This window comes from Camellia sinensis, chromosome 12, assembly GCF_055761805.1.
Source record: "Camellia sinensis isolate YWXY chromosome 12, ASM5576180v1, whole genome shotgun sequence".
Lineage (NCBI taxonomy): Eukaryota > Viridiplantae > Streptophyta > Magnoliopsida > Ericales > Theaceae > Camellia > Camellia sinensis.
In genome coordinates, this window is record NC_138972.1 from 130,092,460 (window position 1) to 130,116,024 (window position 23,565).

General features: G+C 35.1%; 2 protein-coding genes and 1 pseudogene across 3 annotated transcripts; all 3 read right to left on the reverse strand.

Moving 5' to 3' along the window:
- Positions 1-381: 381 nt before the first annotated feature.
- Positions 382-2,145, reverse strand: LOC145803868 (uncharacterized). The gene is made up of 2 exons (XM_082897248.1): positions 1,277-2,145; positions 382-733 (listed from the first exon to the last, which is right to left on the reverse strand). The coding sequence occupies exons 1-2, from the start codon at positions 2,143-2,145 to the stop codon at positions 382-384; spliced, it is 1,221 nt and encodes a 406-aa protein (XP_082753374.1).
- Positions 2,146-2,280: 135 nt separating this feature from the next.
- On the reverse strand, positions 2,281-3,057 carry LOC145803869 (uncharacterized). Its single transcript, XM_082897249.1, has one exon. It carries the CDS (start codon positions 3,055-3,057, stop codon positions 2,281-2,283), a length of 777 nt encoding a protein of 258 aa, XP_082753375.1.
- A 5,739-nt stretch (positions 3,058-8,796) lies between these two features.
- On the reverse strand, positions 8,797-10,344 carry LOC145804779 (delta(24)-sterol reductase pseudogene; annotated as a pseudogene). The gene has a single exon (XR_014347177.1). The product of XR_014347177.1 is annotated as a delta(24)-sterol reductase pseudogene (transcript).
- Positions 10,345-23,565: the final 13,221 nt, after the last annotated feature.

The window sequence follows — 23,565 nt, forward strand, 5'->3', positions numbered from 1 at the left end:
AAATTTTAGCATCCCATTGCTTATTGTAAAGTCAGGATCAGGCGTGTTTCCTTGCTCCTTGTACTTTTTCTTCAAAAGTTTATCTTTACATTGGCAGGCTCTAATTTCTTCCATCAACTCAGGTTCCACGATTATGTTGGCGAGCAATCCATGGATCTTGCGAGGAACGAAGGTACATGCCAAACTTTTGGTCATTTTTCGACTTAATGCATCTGCTACTACATTAGCTTTGCCGGGATGATGATGGATCTCTATATCGTAGTCCTTTATAAATTATAACCATCGTCGTTGCCTCATATTCAATTCCTTCTGTGTAAACAGATATTTGAGACTTTTGTGATCGGTGTAGATTTCGCAGGCTACTTCGTAAAGATAATAACGCTAGATTTTGAGGGTGAAGATCACCGCAGCCAATTCTAGATCATGAGTTGGATAGTTTCTTTCGTGAGTCTTTAGTTGGCGAGAGTCATAAGCAATGACCTTCCTGTTTTGCATAAGAACGCAACCCAAACCATTGTATAAGGCATCGCTGTAAATTATAAACCCTTCTGCTTCCACGGGGAGCGCTAGTATTGGAGCCGTCACGAGTCTGTCCTTCAATTCTTGGAAGCAACGTTCCTGCTTGTCTGTCCATTCAAAGCGTGTGTTCTTTTGAGTTAGCTGGGTCAATGGTGAAGCTATCTTCGAGAAGTCTTGCCCAAAGCGCCGGTAGTAGCTGGCTAGGCCCGAGAACCTTTGAATTTCTGATACGTTAGTAGGTCATGGCCAATCCACGATTGCTGCAACCTTTTGGGGATCAACTGAAATGCCATGTTTGTTAATGACGTGACCGAGGAAGTGTACACTAGTGATCCAGAATTCGCATTTCTTCAACTTGGCATAAAGTTTGTGATCACGTAATGTCTGTAGAACTTTTCACAAGTGGTGTTCATGATCTTCTGGCGATTTGGAGTATATGAGAATGTCGTCAATGAAGACAATGACGAACTCGTCAAGATAAGGTTTGAACACTCAATTCATGAGGTCCATAAAGGCCGCTGGAGCATTGGTGACGGCAAATGGCATGACGAGGAACTCGTAGTGCCCATGACGGGTTCTGAAGGCAGTCTTTTCAATGCTTTCCGTTTTGACTTTTAGTTGATGGTAACCAGAACACAAGTCAATTTTTTAGAACACGTGGGCGCCTTGCAGTTGATCAAACAAGTCGTCAATTCGTGGCAAGGGGGTACAATTTTTTATGGTGAGTTTATTTAGCTCTCGATAGTCGATACATAACCTCATTGTACCATCCTTTTTCTTTACGAACAGTATCGGAGCTCCCCATGGTGAGGTACTTGGTCGGATAAAGCCTTTATTCAGTAGTTCTTGGAGTTGAGTTTTTAGTTTTTTCAATTCTGCCATAGACATGCGGTAAGGGGTCTTTGAGATTGGTTGTGTACTAGGTTGGGTTTCAATGGTGAACTCGATTTTCTGATCAACTAGGGTGCCAGACAGGTCTTCAGGAAACACATCCGGAAGAACTACGGGGATCGTATCAAGTGTGGGGGTCTCTTGTTGAGTATCAATCACATAACAGATACAACCACAACAACCCTTTCTTAGCAGTCGTTGGGCTGTTATGAAGGATATAATACAGGGAGGGGGACAGGCTCCAGTTCCTTCGAAGACAAGCTCAAGTTGGTTTGGTGACCTGAGGAATACCTTTTTGGCTTTACAATCGATAGAGGCACGATTAGCAGCTAACCAATCCATTCCTAAGATTACATCAAAGGTACTAATGCCAAGGGGTATCAAGTCTACGTGTAAGGTTTCACCTTTTAAAGATACAGTGCAAGATTTGTATACATCAGTACTAAGGGCGGAATTTCCAGAGGGAAAAGACACAGATAGTATGTATCCTAAGGGTTCGGGTGTTGGCGCCAACTTGGTAGCAAAGTGTGGTGTAACAAAAGAATGAGTTGAACCAGAGTCAAAGAGAACATGGACTAAGTGACCACAAACAGAGAGTGTACCTGACACAACATTTTCAGTAACTTCTGGGTTTCCAGGCACCAGGGCAAAAGCTCTTCCTTGGCGTTTTTGGTCCTTTCTCGCTCCTTCAAGTACTACGGGTTTTCGGACTGGTTCAAAGGGGCGGACAAGCATTGGACAATTCCTCAGCCAATGGCCAACTTGGCCACATCTAAAGCATGTTCTTGTATCTTGATGGCATAGTCCCCAATGAATTCGTCCACAGGTAGAGCAAGCTGGAGTGGTGCCTCCTTTAGGGTTTGCAGGGCTTTAATTGCTTGGACCGGTTGAACCGGTTGTGCTCGTATTTATTCTCTTGGGAGGTGTGACACCGGGCCTTCTGTTATCTCTTTTCCAAAATCGCTTCCTCTGACTTGGCTCCCCAGATTGCAAGGCTTTAATCCTTTTTTCCGCAATGTATGCTCGATCTACCACCGTCGCATAGGTTGGTAGTTTCAGAACCTCCAGCCTGTCCTTAATTTCAGGATCCAACCCTGCTTCAAATCTCCTAGCTTTTCGAGCTTCGGTGGGAATGACATATGTCGCGAACCGGGCCAGCTGTGTGAACTTACTTTCATATTTGGCCATTGTCATGGTTTCTTGCCTTAGATGTATGAATTTTGACGCCTTTTGTTCCCATAGTGAATCTGGAAAGTACTTTTCATAGAATACTTTTAAAAATCTTGCCCAAGTCACAATATCTTCCTTTTCCAGGGTAAGAAGCCACCATTCTTGTGCATCATCCTTGAAGGTGAAGATGGCAGAAGTCACCTTCTGTCTTTCTGTGCAAGGTAGCGCGCGAAAGATCTTCTCCATGTCCCTAACCCAAGCCTCTGCTACTAGTGGATTTGGACTGCCGATAAACATGGTGGGCTTCAGATCCTGAAATTGTTTAATCGTAGTCGATTCTTCTCGTCTCTCTAATGCCCCATTGGTCATGTTGGTTTGCAAGGCCTGCAAAAAGTTGTTTACTGTTTTTTCCATGATTTGTTCCATTGGGATGGTACCACTGACTGATGATCCGTTTTCATTTCCTTCGTTGGCCATTATCACAAGGTAAAATGATATAAGCGTGACGTCATATTGATACAATTTTGATATAATACTAACACCACATTCATATATAATATATCAGTTTTACTATTAATGTCATCACATTCATATATAACATATTAGTTTTACCATCATGTTAATATTACCACATTAATACCATATACATCATTGTTACCATACATAGGGCGTTAGTCTAGCGATCACAAATTAATGTCTAATCCTACTAATACCAAAAAGATTAGACTACTCGTGGTCAGCTCACAAAAAAGGTCTTCTGGTCAGACATCTAGAATGGTCCATTAGGCCACCAGGAGAACTGGCTTCGGAAAACTGGTCCATGAAACAACCCCGGAAACTCACTTTACATGATGGACTCAAACTTCCACCCACTAAGCTCAACTCCAAAGCAGCTCCATACTACCTGAACCATGTAAACAGGAGTACCGTGATCATAACCCCAGAATTCCCGTCCAGTAATCCGTATCAGTGTCTCCAGGTATGATGCACCGTCGGTAAAGTCCACAGCTGGGGTATAGACAATGTGCTGGGGAGGTGGTGTCGTGGTGGGAATGTAGCTACTAGGATATGCTGGTCCCCTCCTCTCTGCAAAGCCTACGAGTAGAGGTGCGACCAGAAAATGTGGTGGTTCTATGTTCGGAGCAAGGCCAACAACGTGGGTCGGTCCTATGTACCTTTCACGAGTGCTACCTCGGCTAAGTCTCCAGAATAATAAGTCCTCATCGGGGTCAGCCTGTAAATAACGGATCTTTCCATGAGATGGTCAAGTGTTGGATGGGCTTGCCTGACCAGACTCTCTGAGTCACCCCAGCCCTCTAATTGGTTCGGGAGGAGATGAGCTTCTGGGGGCTCGTACCAGAATAGCTCCAATAGGTTTGCCATGTCCTACAACACAAGAAAATTTAGCCTAGACGTACAGATAACATGGTTTATTTGCGTTAGACATACCACATAATACAAAATAATGCAAGTTTAATACATATATGTTTTTTTTTTAATTGTAAATAATGTGAAAATTATATAAAATTTTAAAACTTGTACTATATTTATTTATTTATTCATTTAATTATTTATTATTATTATTATTATTATTTAAAAAAAACCATTACTCTGATACCACTTTTGTCACGACCCAAACCCGGTACTCAAAGGTTCAGCGTCGTAACAAGATAAAAATAATGTAATTCGGATAATTTTGTAGTCACAGCATAAACGGATAAATTAAATAAATTAAAATAATTAACGGGGTACCAACTGTTTATTTAAAAGGAAATAAAACATAGTCATTTGAATTTCACTGTATTACCAGAGTTTAATAATAAAAGATAGAAATCTTAAAAATAAAATAACATAGTGATTCATTTTTCATCTTGATCCAGCTAAACCTCGTTACCTGAAAGGGGTAAAAGCTATAAGAACACAGCAGAGTGAGAAATATTATACTATGAGGGGCACAAAATGGCCATGGATATTTATTTAAGCTGAAACATTATAAATTGAGTTGAGTCGAATACACAAATTAATTAAGTGTCAGAAACTGAAATAATCACTATAACCACGGTACATCACTAAGTGACAAGTACTACATTGGTCAATGGATCCATGACAAACACTGGACCACAAAGTGGTCAAACACTAGCCAATGGTTATTTAAGTCCCCCAAGGCATGGGACTTCCGTGGTAGTACTCACAAAACATATTTTCATATAAGGTTATAGCCAAATATTCTTTAAAAGTAAAACAAACATATCCATGGATTTCCTTTTAAACAAATAGAGTTCAGAAAATAAACCACGTAACTGAAACTTTTATAAAATATAACTTTTATTAATATACTAATAAAATATAACTTTTATAAAATAGATTTTGGTAAGTCAAAACATACATAAAATACATTTTGAAGACTTAAGGTATAATATAACTCACCTCTAGTATAAATTTATCCCTATTTTCCTCGCACTTCAGAGCCTCACTTGTTACGTTTCCTACGCTCACCTTCTTTCTGTGCTTCAGTAACTAATTTCACTTCTCTATTTATACTTAATAAGGTGTGAGGCCCAAGCAATTAGCCGTATACGTGGCAACATCTCTCAATTCTCCTCTGATTTACTTTTACTTCGACTCATAAACTTTGACTCTGATCTTAATTCAAGGGCCTTATCTTGTACTTACCCAAGTCTTGAGAACCAACCCAAGTCTTGAGAATTTGAGTTATAAGTTTAAAGGGTTACTATCCTCTTTGGTAATCCACAATGATTCCTACAAATTACGTATAATGATAAGTTAGGTTCACGTTTAAAAACCTCACTACCCAACTATCAATCACCACGTACCACTTAGCAAAATATTTAATGTGTAGTGTTTCACAACGTATTTCTTTAACCATAAAATTTCCAATTTCCTAAATTATGCATTTATTTATTATTATTATTATCACTACATGTATATATATACTTATTTATTATTATTATTATTATTATTATTTTTATTTTTATTTTTAATTTCTGAGTTCTATTTATCGTAATGTTAAATTTAAAACATTCGGGTGTCACACCGGATGATAATATTTCGGATATGTTGACTAAGACTTTGTCGAGGGACAAACATTTGAAGTGTCAAATTTTGGCGGGTATGGTTGATGTCTCCACCTAAGTCGATGGGGGGAGAATTGTTGGAGTATATCTCCTTAGTGGAGTATGAGACCCAATTGGTTTGTTAAAAGAATTTTAATTTGGTTTGGTTTGGGTATAATATATTTTACATATTATATCTAATTTTTGGAGGCCCAATGAGTATTTAATATTCAGTTGGGTAGCAACTAGAGTTTTGAATAAAAGTCTAAGAGATATATTTGGTATTATTTTGGTTTATTTTTCGAAAAAGAGAAAGCGGCAACCATATTCATGGATTCATCCTCGGTCACTGTGCTGGGTGAATTTCTCAATTGGTGTTTTGGTTAATGTTGTGCTTGATTGGTTGATGCAGTTACTATTTCTAATTCGAAGCTGACTTGGTTTATTATTTTGAGTTTTCTTCAACTCTGTTTCGAAGATTTTTGTTCGTCTATTTGGTGAGGTCTTCCCTCTTGTTTATTTGTGATTATTTGGAATTTACCTAAGAATGATTTTGTGAGACCATTCTTGTCTCGTTTGTAATCGTTTGGAAACTTTTTGGTTGATAATGGAATCGGATTTCGATCTCGTTGACGTACCTCACATTGAGGGAACCACGTAAAATTCTTGTGTTGCTGTTGATTTAATTTTTCCACATTAGTTTTTATTCCCATTGATTGATTTACTTGTGGGGAATCATATATTTTTCCTAACATTTTCTTGGTTATGGAAGTGATGAATTTGGTTATAGATTGTGGGATCCAGTTCACAAGAAAGTTATTCGAAGCCGTGATATTGTATTTCTTGAAAACCAAACAATTGAAGACTTCAGCAAAAACGATCAACCTGAGCCAAAAACTAGTGATCTTGTTGACATGGATCCATCTCCTTCATCTTCAGTTGATGATGAAATTGGGGGAGATGTGCAGCCACCTATTGAAGATGTGAAAGATGATGCTAATCCTAATGAAGTTGAGTCCGAAATTGAGGAAGAACATCAAACTCAAGAACCTCCACCACAACTTGAGCTAGGAAATCTACAAGGGACCGACAACCTTCGAGAAGGTATCCTCCCAATGAATTTGTGTTGATTTCCGATCAAGGGGAGTCCAAGAGCTACCAAGAAGCAATTGAGCATGCAAAGAAAGATGATTGGAAAAAGGCCATAGAAGAGGAGATGAATTCTTTACTTAAAAATCACACTTATAATTTAGTGAAGTTGCTTAAGGGGAGGAAAATTTTGAAAAATAAGTGGATTTTCAAATTGAAGAATGTTAAAATGTATGTATTATTGATTGATGTTTTGATATGTTGTGTTTATTACAATTACAAGGATTCCTATTATATAGGAGTGTGTTTGGGAGTAGGTGGAGAGTAGGTGAAGTGGAGGAGAGTAGGTGAAGTGGAGGTGGTAGTGGTGTAGTGGGTTAGGTTTAGTGGAGTAGGTAAGGTGGTAGTGGTGGTAGGTTTATGGTAAATTCTAACAGCCCCCCGCAAACTCAAGGAGGATAGGAACTAACCAACTTGAGTTTGGAGAGAGTTACAAAACAAGAAAATACATAAAAATAAAAGAAGATAGGAGACACTGTATGGTCGTGTCAGACCGTTGGTGAAGGTGTCATAACGTTGTAGAGGACACTGTATGGTGGTGTCATAACGTGTAGAGGACACTGGATGGCGGTGTCAGACCGATGTAGAAGACAGTTTACGGGGTCATGTCGGACCGTTGTAGCAGACACTGTGTGGTCGTGTCAGACCGTTATTGAAGACAATTTATGGGGTCATGTCGGACCGTTGTAGAAGACAGTTTATGGGGTCATGTCGGACCGATGTAGAAGACAGTTTACGGGGTCATGTCGGACCGATGTAGCAGACACTGTTGTGACAGTTGTTGTGACAGTTTACAGAGTCTTGCTGGACCCTTGTAGAAACTAACCGGAATCAATGTCGGGACAGTTTACAGAGTCTTGCCGGACCCATAAAGGAGTTAACCGGAATCAATGTCGGGACAGTTTACAGAGTCTTGTCGGACCCATAAAGGAGCTAACCGGAATCAATGTCGGGACAGTTTACAGAGTCTTGTCGGACCCATAAAGGAGCTAACCGGAATCAATGTCGGGATAGTTTACAGAGTCTTGTCGGACCCATAAAGGAGCTAACCGGAATCAATGTCGGGACAGTTTACAGAGTCTTGTCGGACCCATAAAAAATACACTGTATGATGGTGTATATAGGCTGCCCAAATATAGATATATATGGATATATATAGTGAGCCCTCAAAAGTCGCGCCCTCAAAAGGCGCGCCCACTTTATCAAAGGATGTGCCATGAAAAGGCGTGCCAGTTTGTCGGGCGTCAAGAGGCGCGCGATGCACGTGGCTGCCTCGGCTATTTAACCAAGACGAAGGCAGAGGCTGAGGCAGAGAAAAACTGAGAGAAACCTCTGAAAAATCCTTCGTGTTGCTGAGAAAGATAGTTCCGTTTGCGGGGAGAGATAGTCTGTAATACTCTGTTGCCCAGAAAATAGTCTGTAACACTTGGTTGCCCAGAAAATGGCTTCGTCTTCCCGCGGTCTGCTCACCGTCTTTCCCGACCTCAACGAGTCAACAAGAGAGATTACTGGAGCGGTGGCACTGGAACCTCAACCAAGTGCCCCGGAGTTTGCTCCGTTGAACTTTCCGATGCGGTCTGTGGAGCAAAGAATGGCAGTGCTGTCGGATGTGGAGGCCAATCAGTATACGTTGAAGGCATGTGTGGAAAGCATGACGGCGGTCACAAACTTGTCGAACCGGCTGCAGAGTAGGGCAAATGAGGTGCAGCAGTTAAACTCCCAACTGGCTCTGCTCCAACGCATGTATAAGGATGCGCGAGCAGAGATAAGCGTGCTAAGGGCAGAAAACAAGGAGCTGAAGCGGAAGGCCACCGTTATGTTCCGATTTGGAGGTCCTCCATATGCTGCAGTGGAGGAGTATGGGGGCATGAACGTGCTCGGTGGACAAGGAAACACGGAGACCGGACTGGCACGGGACGCCCAAGATAAAAGTAAGAAGAAGAGACCTGCAGTAGAATAGAGAAGGAAAAGAAAAATCCCACTGTGGGTGTGGTTGTTTTGTTTGTATTTTTTTTTTTTTTTTTTTTTTTTTTTTTTTGTTTTTTGTGTAAAATGGTGATCGGGGTGAGGCCCGATATGAATAAAATGAGTTTGCAGTTCGTCTTCTTCCTCCGTGTTTTTTTTTTTTTTTTTTTAATAATAAAATAAATAAATAAATAAAGAAAATAAAAGAAAAGAAAGAAAGTGGAGCAACGGGTGAGGTGCAAAAGGTGATGATAATGTTTTGTGAGTGGAGAATAAAGAAAAGAAAAGAAGGGGATGGTGTGGTGTGGGTGGTGGAAAAAGAAAAGTGGGAGAGAGAAAAAAGCATGTTCTTGTGAAAGCCCACCACTCGTGAAGATTCACATCAGGAATTTCAGCTTTAGGCCTTCTTGCAAATTCTTTCTGAATTGGAATAAGCTTGATCTCAGCAGAAACAAGAAGCCCCAGTGTTCCCTGAGACCACGGGATAGCATAGAAAAGATCACAATATTCATTGTCCTTTGTAGCTCTAACAACCTGCCCATCAGCTAAAACAATCTCATAGGCCACAACCGTATCAGCAAACAGGCCATAGATATGGGAACTTCCTTCAATACCGTAGCCATTGATGAGGCCACCAACAGTCAGATCATCAAGTTCAGGAACAACTGCAAGGGCAAGATTCATCGGGACAGTAACCCTGGTTATCTGCCCCATGTTGACCAGAGGCTCAACTCGGGCAATCATTCTCTCTCTATCGATTTCGAGGATATTTCGGAATGCAGAGAGATCAACCTCAAAATGCCGAGCGCGCTTGTAGTCCACATTGCGCATTCCAACAGCAATCCAGGGTTTCCGAGCTGTGCAGACAAGGCCGTCCTTGGATGGATTCCTCTGTTTGAGGCGTTTCACTACTTTCTTGACATTTTCATCATGTTCCTTCTGACGCTGCTTGAAGGACTTGCACTCAGATCTGGCGTCCCCAAGATATGTCATGAAGTACAATGTGAAGGAGATAGGGAGGACAACAAAGATAACCAAAATCCATCGGAACTGGACAAAATAGTCCACCCAAATCTTCTTCCTCTTGGGGCGTAGTGGGGCCTCAAGATCTGACATTGTATTGAAAGAAGTGACTGAGAGAGCAAATGCAAATGCTATAGTATAGTGCAGACGCAGAGGCTTTCAGATGAGGCTTGAAACGTAGACTGAGATGGGTTTTGGATGAATCTGGACCGTTGCTTCACGGGTTGGGTGACGAATCAGTTTGTTGAGGAAGGAGAGAGAGAATTAGAAATTGTGGGTTTGTCCGGCGGACGGCTAAGGCGAGGCTGCCGTCCGCCGGTGAAGCGGAATCACTAAATTCTCAACCTTGCTCTGATACCATGTTAAAATGTATGTATTATTGATTGATGTTTTGATATGTTGTGTTTATTACAATTACAAGGATTCCTATTATATAGGAGTGTGTTTGGGAGTAGGTGGAGAGTAGGTGAAGTGGAGGAGAGTAGGTGAAGTGGAGGTGGTAGTGGTGTAGTGGGTTAGGTTTAGTGGAGTAGGTAAGGTGGTAGTGGTGGTAGGTTCAAGGGGAGTCCAAGAGCTACCAAGAAGCAATTGAGCATGCAAAGAAAGATGATTGGAAAAAGGCCATAGAAGAGGAGATGAATTCTTTACTTAAAAATCACACTTATAATTTAGTGAAGTTGCTTAAGGGGAGGAAAATTTTGAAAAATAAGTGGATTTTCAAATTGAAGAATGATAGCAAGAATCTAACATACAAAGCACGTCTTGTTGTGAAAGGCTTTGGGCAAAAGAAATGTATTGACTTTGATAAGATTTTCTAACCTATTGTGAAGATGTCTTCTATTCGGGTTGTACTTGTCATGACCACAAGTATGAGCCTTGAAGTTGAGCAACTTGATGTGAAAGCATTTCTTCATGGTGATCTTGAAGAATAAATTTACATGGAGCAACTAGAGGGTTTTGTGGAGAAGGGAAATAGAAATTTGTTTGCAAATTGAAAAAAAATTTGTATGGCCTCAAGCAAGCCCCATGGCAATGGTACAAAAAATTTGTCTCTTTCATGATGAATAATGGTTTTTGACTCTTATGAAAAATTTATTCACGCCGTTAGTGTGGTGAGTCGGTTTCTCTCTAATCCGGGTAAAGAACATTGTGCAGTAATAAAATGGATTCTAAGGTATCTTCGAGGGACTTCAAAGGTGTGTTGGTGTTTTGGGGATGGTAAGTCGATACTTGATGGGTTCACAGATTCTGACATGGCCAGTGATGTTGATTCTAGAAAAGCTACTTCGGGGTATTTGATGACATTTGCAGGAGGAGTTGTGGCATGGCAATCTAAATTACAAAAATGTGTTGCTCTCTCAACTACCAAAGCTGAATTTATTGCCATTACGGAAGCTTGCAAAGAAGAGTTATGGTTGCAGAAATTTTTGCAAGAATTGGGTTTGAAGCAAGAAAGGTATGTGCTTTATTGTGATACTCAAAGTGCTATTCATTTGAGTAAAAATTCCACTTTTCATTCGAGATCAAAACACATTGATGTGAGATACCATTGGATTCGTGATGTGTTAGATTCAAAATTATTGTAACTCGAAAAGGTTCACACGGATGATAATATTTCGGATATGTTGACTGAGACTTTGTCGAGGGACAAACATTTGAAGTGTCGAATCTTGGCGGATATGATTGATGTCTCCACCTAGGTCGATAGGGGAAGAATTGTTGGGATATATCTCCTTAGTGGAATATGAGATCTAATTGATTTGTTAAAAGAATTTTAATTTAGTTTGGTTTGGGTATAATATATTTTATATATTATATCTAACTTTTAGAAGTCCAATGGGTTTTTTATAATCAGTTTAGTATAATTAGGGTTTTGAAAAAAGCCCAAGATTCAACTATATATATATGTGTGTTTTTTTTTCCCTTGAAGTAGTGAGGAGCGGCAGCTAACATCAATCTTTCATATTTTCGTAGAGAGACTGCTTGTTAGGTGATTTCATTTATTTATTACTTCAGGTTTGGTGCTGCGGCTGCCATACAAATTCAATTGATGAATCAGTTCTATGGCTTGGTTAAAGTATTGTAAGTGTGCGTATTCGGTTGATTTGAGTTATTATTTTGGATCTTCTACAATTCTATTTTGAAGATTTTTTGTTCATCTATTTGGCGAGGTCTTTCCTCTTGTTTATTTGTGATTATTTGGAATTCATCTAAGGGTGGTTTGTGAGACCATTCGTGTCTCGTTTGTAATCGTTTGTAAACTTTTTGGTTGATAATGGAATCAGATTTTGATCCCGTGCACGTACCTCACATTGAGGGAACCATGTAAAAATTCTTGTGTTGCTGTTGATTTAATTTTTCTACATTAGTTTTTATTTCTATTGATTGATTTATTTGTGGAAAATCATCTATTTTTTCCTAACACTTAGGGGGGTGTTTGGGAAGCCAATTTTAGAACTTTTTTTGGTATTAAAATCCACAAAAAATAAAATAGGTTAAAATAGTTAATAAGACAAAATGTCACATCAAATTCAAAACCGTTTCACTTTTTCTCTCATAGACATTAAATCAAACTACAAAAAAATCAAACTCTCTTCTCAAATATAGGGATGGCAATTTGAAATCGGCCCGACGGGGACCCAACCCCCCATCCCCGAAAATAGTGGTTTTTCCCCGAAAAATATCCCCGACGGGCCAGGGATGGTATTTAAAATTGAATCCCTGATCAAATTCGGGCAGAGGACGGGGATCACTTTCACAGCCCCGACCTCGGCCCCGTTTCTCCCCGATCTAATCTATTATATATCTATTATTATATTATATATCAAATCCAATCCCCAATCTAATCTATTATATATCTATTATTATATTATATATCAAATCCCCTTATATCTATTATTATATTATATATCAAATCCTTGATCTAATCTATTATATATCGCTGATGTCTCTTCTCTTTGACCTGTTTCTCTTCTCTCACTGTCTCACTCTCTTTCTTCTCTCGCAGACGCTACGCAACGCAGTCGGTTCCTCTCGTCGCCTCCTCCTCCTTCTCTAGGCCACCACCGCCTCCTCCAGGCCACTACCGCCTCTCTGCCTCCTCCTCCTCCTCCTCCTCCGTCGCCTCTCGCAGCCTCCTCCTGTCGCCTCTCGCGGCCATCTTTCTCCGCCAGGCCACCGTCAGATCTGAGAAAATTCGTCGGCTCGGCTCCTCCCTCCTACCAGATCTGTCTTTTTTTTTTTTTGATGATGATGATGTTACCGTTGATGAAAATAATGTTGTTGATGATCGATGATGTTGGTGTTGATAATCGATGATGTTGCTGATGATGATAAGCTAAACAGAGACGAGGATTTTTCGGGGTTGGGGAAACTCAATCCCCGTTGGGGGCGGGGGCGGGGCCGGGGAGGGTGAGGGTTCCCCGTCGGGGATCGGGGCCGGGGACGGGGAAGTTTGTAGTTTCGGGGATCGGAGACGGGGAGGGTGATCCCCGGCCCCGCCCCGTTGCCATTCCTACTCAAATATAAATATTTTAATCTACTAAAATAGTCAAAAATTGAATTAACCTACTAAAATAGTGAACTTCTCAAATGAGACCTTAATCTATATATGTACACTTAAAAATTACATAATTTGTGAAAAAATTTCAAAAAAAATCACTAAATACTAAAAAAAAATACAAATATAAGGTTGAGCTATGACAAATAATGTTTTGATGTGATGACTAAGGTCTTATTTTAATAATTTTTTGATTTTTTATGAAAAAAATATATAAAAAAATAAAAAAAATAATGCGATAACTTATAATAATTTTTTAATTTTTTAATTTTTTAACTAAAATTAAAGATCGACAAACGGGATCTAAGTTGCACATTTTATATAATATTGACGTTATGGTCTGGAGAATGTTCTTAATAGATTTATAAACGATACAATAACTTTCATCTCATAGGTCTAGAATAGACTTTCAAATGATATATGGCATTTATACCTTAGAGGTCCAAAGCTGGAAATGCCTTGTATGGCGCATTTAATATAAATATTGAATATCACATATTTATTTACATTTTGTCCCATTCATGTTATGTAAACTAGTAGTAAACCCGTGCTATGCACAGGATTGATTTAATAATATATAAATTTTTTAATAATGCATTAAGTTCTAATTTAAATCATAAAATTATAATCATAATGCATATGGATTATCTTTTCAAATTTTATAAGGACAATAATACTTCAAAACAAATATTTACAAAATATTATAATCATCCAACTGATATATTTTTCTTGAAATAATAAATTTGATTTTTAATTGATGAAATTAACAATAAATAAGATGTTTCTCAATGAACCGAATATTTAAAACATATATATTCTAAAAAAACTAATAATAAACTGAATGTCATAAATTAAATCTATCTATATTTGATAAATTAAAACTCAATAAATATTGCTCATTATGTCCAAATGCCCCAGAAAGTGCCTGCTAAAAAAATAAGAAGAAGAAAAAAAAAATGTTATCAGTTTTTTACATACAAATGAACTTAAAAAAAAAGAAAAAAGAGAAGAAGATATATTACCTTATGAGGAGTGTTTATATAAATTTTTCAAAATTTGTTCCCTTTACTTTAAAGTAAAGGGAATAAATTTATTCTAGCTCGATGGTAATATTGTTTCCATCAAATATTTTTCACTTATTTTTTTCCCTAATTTTTGCATTGCTCAACATATTTTGATTTTCCAATCATTAATATTGTCTACTGGTAAATTCTTTTTATGTAGTACAGTTTGAAATTCATTTATGGCATTTTACATGGCCAAACGATATCTATAACGCAAATTTAGAGGAGGCTGTATATTTATCTACATAATAAATTTAACACATTTGACATACAATTACATAAAGAAAAAGATAAGCAAGCTCGATGGTACCTGAAATACAAAAGATAAAGAGTAAAAAATCTCAATAAGTATCATTATTTATTGTAGATATATTGAAAAAAAAAAAAAAAGGTCTACTATACAACATCTATCTATTGAGGAACTAATGTAACATTTTGTAAAAAAATTATAACACAATGATTTTAAAATAAGAAAAAGATAACATAACCAAATTATTGTTGTACATGGGGGGCACAAAGGAAAAAGAGGATTATATTTAGATTGACTTTAAGATTTTTTTTTTAAATTACAAAAATAAACACAAAGCAGTGTTTTTTGTGGATTTGTATTGAATTTTACGTGATAGATATCTGATTGAGTGAATTGTGGGTGATGGATATGCATGCGTAAATTGTATGAATAAGACTCGTGGATTTTTTTTATTTTTTATTTTTTAAATAACATGATAGACATTAGATATTTATAATTTGTATATATGTTTTTAATTTACAGATATTCGTGAGTTTTTTTTTTTTAAATAATATGATAGACATTGGATATTAGTAATTTATATATAGATATATATGTTGTGGGTTTAGACTTTGTGAATTCTTTTAAGAAAAATAACGTGATAGACATTGAAAATATATTTGCAGGTTTATATTTTTTTATTAATTTATTTAATTGAGAGTGAGATTTATTTTAATTTATTTAAGTTATGTGATAGGCATCTAATTTTCTTGAATTTAGGTGAACTATTTTTGATATGTAAAAAAAAGGATTTATAAAAGTCGAACAAGATATCAACACTATTATATGAGAAGAAATAAATCAAATTTGATTAAATTGAAGAACAAATGCAAACCACAAATTAAAAAAGCAAGTAAGCCCAAACTATGCAAAATGTAATAACGGAGAAGATGAAAAGATGTGTAGATGAACTAAAAAATATTGAGAAAAAAATATATACACACAAAAGTAATAAACACTGAAAAATGCATATAAAGTAAAAAATAATATCAGGACTATAAAAATAGAGAAGATGAAAAGATGTGTGGATGAACTGAAAAATATTTAGGAAAAAGAAAACAAATCGAATATGATTAAGATGTGTAAATAAATTGAAAAATATTGGAAAAAAGAAATATGTACACACAAATAATAAACATTGAAAAAAATGCATATAAAATAAGAAATAATATTCGGAGCATAAAAATGGAGAAGATGAAAAGATGTGTAGATGAATTGAAAAATATTAGGAAAAAGAATATATTTACACAAAAATATAAAGTACGAAATCATGTTACACCGACCTTGTAATAATTTTTTACAGATCATCAAACTTAGAAAATGTAATAATGGAGAAGATAATATGAATTTCGCAGATCATCAAACTTGCAAAATATAATAATGAAGAGAATGAGTTAGTCTGAGAAAAGATAGGTAGATAAAAGAAAATAAAAATGGATAGATGAAAGAGAATGATTGAATTTGACTAAAATATGAAATAAACTTAATACAAAAATGTGTGTGTGGGAGTTATAGGGGGTATAAGTGATGGATACGTAAATATGGATATAAATAAATATTTTATTATTTTATTTTTATTTTATATTTTATTACAGGAAGAGGGAGTGAAAATGCCTGAATAATAGAAATATCATGGAGATCCCATGATCATCTCCAACTGATGTATCGGTGTCGCTGTTGGTTGCTAAAAGCAAGCAATCAAGTGACTCTAGAGAGTCTGTCGTTGAATCTCTGGCATTTCCATCTTGTAACCCATTCGTCAAAATGCCAAAATCACCCATTAGAGTACCCAATGAGCTCATTATCATGTAAGGCTTGTTAATTGGAGAGGAAGAAGAAGAACGAGAGTGAAAATGCCTGAATAGTGGAAATATCATGGAGATCCCATGATCATCTCCAGCTGATGTATCACTGTTGTTGTTGGTTGCTAAAAGTAAGCAATCAAGTGACTCTAGAGAGTCTGTTGTTGAATCTCTGGCATTTCCATCTTGTAACTCATTCGTCGAAATGCCAAAATCACCCATTAGAGTACCCAATGAATTCATCATCATGTAAGGCCTGTTAATTACAGGGGAAGAAGAAGAACAGAATTGTCCAATAGCTTCATGGCGCTGTGGAAAATTCGAGTTTTTTGTTTTGTTTTATTAAATCAAAACAAAGATTTGGATATACATGTTTTTTTTTAATAGATATAGATTAATAAATCATATATATATATATATATATCTAAATTTTTTATTTTAATTATGTAAATCAATTATTTAATCTTTATCTTTATTTGTAGACCATGAAATTATTTTTTTATAAATTTTTATATGTTTATCTATGGGGAGAAATTTTAAAATTCAAATATTTCTATGGGTGGATATGGATGAATAGAGATGTGGGAGTTGTGGGTGATGGATATAGTTGAATATGGATACAAAATGAATATTTTATTATTTTATTTTAATCTAGGGAGAGGGAGTGAAAAGGCCTGAATAGTAGAAAGAGAAGTAAAGAGAGGTGTCACGTATTTTTTTATTTTTCTAAAATTATGAGAATTTAAGAATAATTTTTTGGAGCCTTTTGAGAAAATACTACATTTGGTTATATATATAGTATAGATTAAAAAAATAAATAAATACAGAAAAAAATAGTCATAATATGCAATACATTAATCAAATTGATTTTGAGTATGACCTATAAGACATTAAATTTAAATTTACACTATGTATTCAAAGTTTATATATTTTTAAAATATTTTTATGGGTAGATAAGGTTTGAAACTTTTGTGAAAAAGAATAAAATAAAAAATAAATACTCAGCAACAAAGATGGGCCACAAATTACACAGGCCTTTGATTTTTCAGGGCATCACAAGGCCGTTATAGTGTTGGGCCTTAAATCTGACATGTGATACGCTACATATCAAACCTAGCCGTTATGGACTATTATTGGGCTTGTTGTATCTTTGTTTTACAAACGGGCCTGCTGTGTGTTTTGTAATTTTATTGTAGTTTAAATTATACTATCCCTTTAAATTTATAAATAATTTAATAAATCTTACATTTTTTTATAGAATTATGTTGACTTTAATTTTAGTATGACTACAGAAATCAAAACTAATGGAAATGTGTGAAAATATAAAGATAAATAAGATAAAATATATTATATTTTTAAAATGAAATTAGGTTTTATATGAATTAAAACTGTAAAGGGAATTTAATGTAATTTTGTCAAAATTATCGAACTCATTGTATTTCAAAAAAGATACAACATAGAAAGTTTTGTTATAAAATTTACTCGTAAAGTGGATGTATGGTTGAGATTGAACTTGATGTGTTGTGCGTTATAAAATAATGAATTTGGTCTACTCAATTCAAATTATGGTAAATTTCAAATATTTTTTTTTTATATAAATTTGTACATTGTTGTAGTTTTTCAAAAATTTAAGGACATTAATGTAATTTTACCTTTATTATATTATAAATTATAGAATATTACCCAAATGTGCTAAACATATTATTGAAAAGAAAAATGCTTGGGAGCACTAATTAGTGCTCCCACTAATTAGGTAGCAGTGGGTCCCGCCATTAATGATGTGATGTTTTAGTCTTGGAGTTGTATTTTTTATTTTTATTTTTTACTTTTTTAATGCATTAGTGCTATTAGTGGTGATATTTTTAATGGGATGAATCATTGTTGTATTGAAAATTATATGATAGGGAAGGAAATACATGCAACCATGAACCAATATAAATCTATTTTCGATGTACCGAAAAATAAATAAATAAATAAAAATGAACCAACATAAATGTTGTGGATTTTTATATTGTGTTTAAATTTTTTGAGAAATTTAAGGGTTGTTTGGGGTGTCCTAAATAAGTGTACTTTTTGTCTTTTTAAATTAAAAAGTTGAGGTTGAAAATATGAATATTTGGGTTAACTTTTTGACTTTTGATGGAAAAATGTGTAATAAAAAATTGTAAAAATTAGTTTGTAGGGGAAAATTAGAATTGGGAGTGGTGCAGTCGTAATTGTTGACTTTTGGTGAATAGTAATAACTTTTTAATTTTTTAAGTAATTTTGACTTTTTGATTTTTTTGAGACTTTTTAAACTTGGTCTTATAAAAGTAAAATTTGAAAAATAAAAATAAAAATAATTAAAAAAATAGTATATTTTTATTTTATTTTTAATTTTGCAAACATAGCTAGAGAGAGAGGACCTACCCACATCACATGGAAAAGGGGCATTGGATGAAAAATTGGCCCGATCTGGATCAGACCGTCCGTGACTTGACCCCGACCCGTTCCTACTTTTTTTCTCAATTGGCCATATACATTATGACACGTGTACTACTCTGCCCCTTCTAGCGTAGCCCTAACTGTGCTAAACCCCATTAAAATAGAAAATATATACACGTGCTTTTTTTAAATTTATTTTATAGATTTTATAGATTTAATTTTTTCAATTTTTTTACAAAAAAAAAAAAATTGTTTTATGAATTCATCTACATGAGACGGATCTAATTTTTTTTTTAAAAAAAAAATCACTAAAAATAAAAAATTCAAAAAAAGAGGTCGCTTATATAAGATCCCAAAAAGTTTAAATTATGTTGCATACTATTGAGATCTAAAAATACAATAAACTTTATAAAAGTTGACATTATTGTTATTTGAAAAATGATTTAGAACACTAAAAAATAGTATTAATTTGTTTTTTTTCTCTTTATATTTTGTCTTTTTCAGTTATTTATTTATTTTTTTTTAAGTGTATGTCAGCTTAGTAGAGTTACATGCTAAGTTTGGCATCTACTAAATAATACAAAAAGTCAAAAAGTCACTATCCTATTTAAGTCACATCATCTTATTTAAATCACATCACCTCTCTAACACATCACATCAAACCCAACCCAAACCCAACCCATATAAGCCAATAAGTCAAAAAGTACACTTTTTTAGAACATCTCAAACCAACCCTTAGAGTAGCTCTACTAGTGATCTCAATCAACACTGATTGTTATCATTATCATTTTAACAAAATAAACAATTTTAATTGTTAAAACAAGACATGTACTCCTTTGAAAAGTGAGTTAGTAGTTAAAAATTAATTTTTAATTAATTTTAAATTATATCACCTCTTATATTTTTTTAAAAAAATTAAAAATTAACTTTTTAATCAACTTTTAAAAATAACCGATTACCTTCTATTCGTTCCAAATCAGATAAATGGTATTGTTTGGTATAGGTGGGGGAAAGAAACAAAAAGTAGGAATGAGATGTGGGAGTTTTATTGGAATGGGCTCGAGGCACCTCGACATGCTCACTTTGTAACTTTGTTCCATATAATAATAGTAATATATAGTATAGTAAAGTAAAAGTAAAGTAAAAAGATCAAACCCCAAAAGTCAGGATCACTGATGATCCACTAGATTTACGCCGTAACACAAATACAGAGGGTTGTTTTGTATAATTTAAATAAGTGTATTTTTTTATTTTTTTTATGAAATATAGATTGAGTTTGGGTTGATTTTAAAGTGATATATTAGAGAGGTGATGTGATTTAAATAAGATGATATAATTTAAATAGAATAGTGACTTTTTGACTTTTTAAATTTTTTTAAACATGCCAAATCAAGCCTAATATTGTATTATCACATCAATGAATTTTGCACAATATATATATGTATATATAAATTAGTTTGTAAATATTAGGTGCCGTTTGGTAACACTTGCGTTTTCAGTTTTCTGTTTATATTTATAAAAATTTAAAAAACTCAAATAAAAACTTGTTTGGTAAAATTTTTGATTTATAAATTAGTGGTCTCAATTTATAAATTTGACTAAAAAATGAAAACACAAAAAATGTGTTTCTGTTTTGAGTTTTGAGTTTTTTTTTTTTTTTTTTTTTTACCACCCAACACTAGCCACCACCCGGCACAATTTTCCACCATCGTCTTCTGCCACCACCACCCACCTGCCACCACCTACCTACCACACAATCGCCACCACCACCCACCCCTCACCACCACCACCGCCACCGCCACCGCCACCCACTTGCCATCCACTCACCACCCGCTACTACCATCCACCGCCCGCTACCACCACCTGCTACCTACTTGCCACCACTACTCACCAGCCACCTGCCACCCACCCGCTACCACCACCGCCACCACCCACTCGCTACCACCTATCACCCGCCACTGTCACCCACTCACCCACCCACCACCACCACCATCACCACCACCTACCCGTCACCACCCGCGCATCCGCCACCCACCTGCCACCGCCACCCACCTGCCACCACCACCCACCACCCGCCACCGTCACCCACCCACCGCCCACCCGTCACCACCCACCATTCGTCACCCACCTGTCACCACCACCCACCACCCGCCACCACCACCACCACTCACTCGCTACCACCCACCACCGGTCACCCGCTACCGTCACCCACCCACCAACTACCACCACCACTACCCGCCACCACCCATCACCAACCGCCATCCCGCCACCCACCTGCCACCACTCATTCGCTACCATCCACCACCCACCACCACCACCACCACCACCACCCACCCACCCACCGTTACCACTTTCCACCACTGTCTTCAGCCGCCACTTGCCGCCACTTGCCACCACTTGCCATTTCTCACTTTTTTTTATATTTTAAATTTTTTTTAAACATTTTGTCAATTGCCAAACGCGTTTGTAGTTTATATTTTTCTAAAAATAAACAAAAATCAGTTTATAAAATTTTTGTAAATATAAACTGAAAACGTAAACATTACCAAACACACCCTTAATATTTTAATTTTTTTTTTTTATAAATTTATATTTTTTCCCCTGCCATCACTGAGATCTAATCTTCCCTAACAATAATCTATCCTTTTTTTTTTTTAAGGTAATAATAAACAATACAGTTATGCTGCAGACCCCCAGTGAGGTGGCGAGCCCCCACTGGCTGAAACTTTAAAAAAAAAATAAAAATAAAAATAAAACAGTTTTTTTTTTGTCCAATCACGACGTGCCACCTAACTGGGAGTCGACCCCCAGTGGGGGTCCGAAGCATTTTTCTAAACAATAATCTATCTTTCTATACTACTATATTAAGGCCTCATTTGGCATGTCAGTCTTTAAGTCTAAAAGTCAAAAAATTATTAAAAAAATCAAAAAATTTATAATTTATATAAAAAAGTCAATGATTTTATTTTTTCTTTACTTTTTTTCACGTATTTTCATAAAAAATTAAAAAATAATTACAAATATACTAATTTTTTTATCTTATATTTTAGTTAAAAAGTTACTAAAATAACATATTCTCAAACGAGGCGTAAGTAAATGTTGAATTTGGTGTTTAAATATTATTTTACTTTTCTTTATGTCACGTGTTATTTATTATTTTACGAGAAACAAATAAATTAGATAGATAGAAAGAGTGATAATTGAACCTTTATTTAATTGACATACGATATATAATAATTATTTTATTTTATTTTTACTTATTTGAACTGCGTACATATTATATGTGTCAACCGCTAATAATGAAATCTTTTAGAAAGTTGGTAAAAAGTCAGTTTATAACTTTTTATCCATTTTAGGTCATATCATCTCTCATATAACTTATTTACAAAAAGATAAAATAGATTAACACGTGACATTTGGGAATGACTCATTTGGCTCTTTGAGCCACAAAAGACAGAATAGGCTATTTGACCCACAACAGACAAAACATCACATCCAACTCATAATCATTACACTTTTCTCTCACAAAAAAAGTCAAAAAAACCAAAAAGCTAAAAAGTCTTTCCCAAACCAAACTTTTGAGCCCAGGCTCAAATAGTCAAAAAAGCCAAAAAGTCAATCCACTTCCCATACGGAGGCTAAAAACGTCAAAAAGTCAACTTTTTAACAACTTCCTAAAACACTCCAATATTAGGAGTTGTTTGAGATGACCTAAATAAGTGCACTTTTTGTCTTTTTACGAAAAAATGTGTAGAAAAATAGAGAGATGATGTGATAAAAAAAAGATAAAAAGTGTGTACTTATTTTGGACAGCCAAACTTGGCTTAATGTTAGAAATATATGCTAGCTAGCATTTATAGTTATCTTATTAATGTAAAAAACATTTAAAAAATTGTATTTAAAACATGACAAATACAAGCAAGGTTCCCTTAATTATTATTTAATATTGGGATTGCAATGAAAAATATATATAATTATTTTGAAGTATATAAACAATATATTAAAATTATAAAATTATAAATATTTAATCATTTTATATTCATTAATATAGCCCTTAGAACCCTTTTAAAATACCCACACATATTCAAATTAAACATAATCTTCATATTTAAATGTGATATCAATATAGAAAATAAAATTCTAAAAACAATTTTTTAGGTTGATGTTAGTATGAAAAATGTGTAAACAAGTTGAATGATGTAAAAAAATTTAATAAATAAAAACAGTTAACTAAAGAAGGAAAGAAAGAAAAGTAAAAAAGGAAAAAATGTAAATGGTGGGGTGGGTCAACTCAACACTGATAGCGAATGAACGATGATAAAGATTTGGTTAAATAATTAACGTGTGATTGTGAGTTGGACGAGAGCAATGGGCATGTGATTAGGCCAATTTTTTAAGTTAGGGTGAATTATCTCGGTAATTTTTATATTTTGATTTTTGTAATTTAATTGTGACATAATTTTAATTTTGAATTTATTATTTTATATAAATATCTCAATTTGATTCAATTGATTAAATTATTTATGTTTTTTGATAAAAAAAAATATATTCATGAGCGGCATATATCATATTTTTACAAATAAAATTATAAATTTGTTTACTCAGTGAGTTAATTTTAACTAATTTAATAATTATT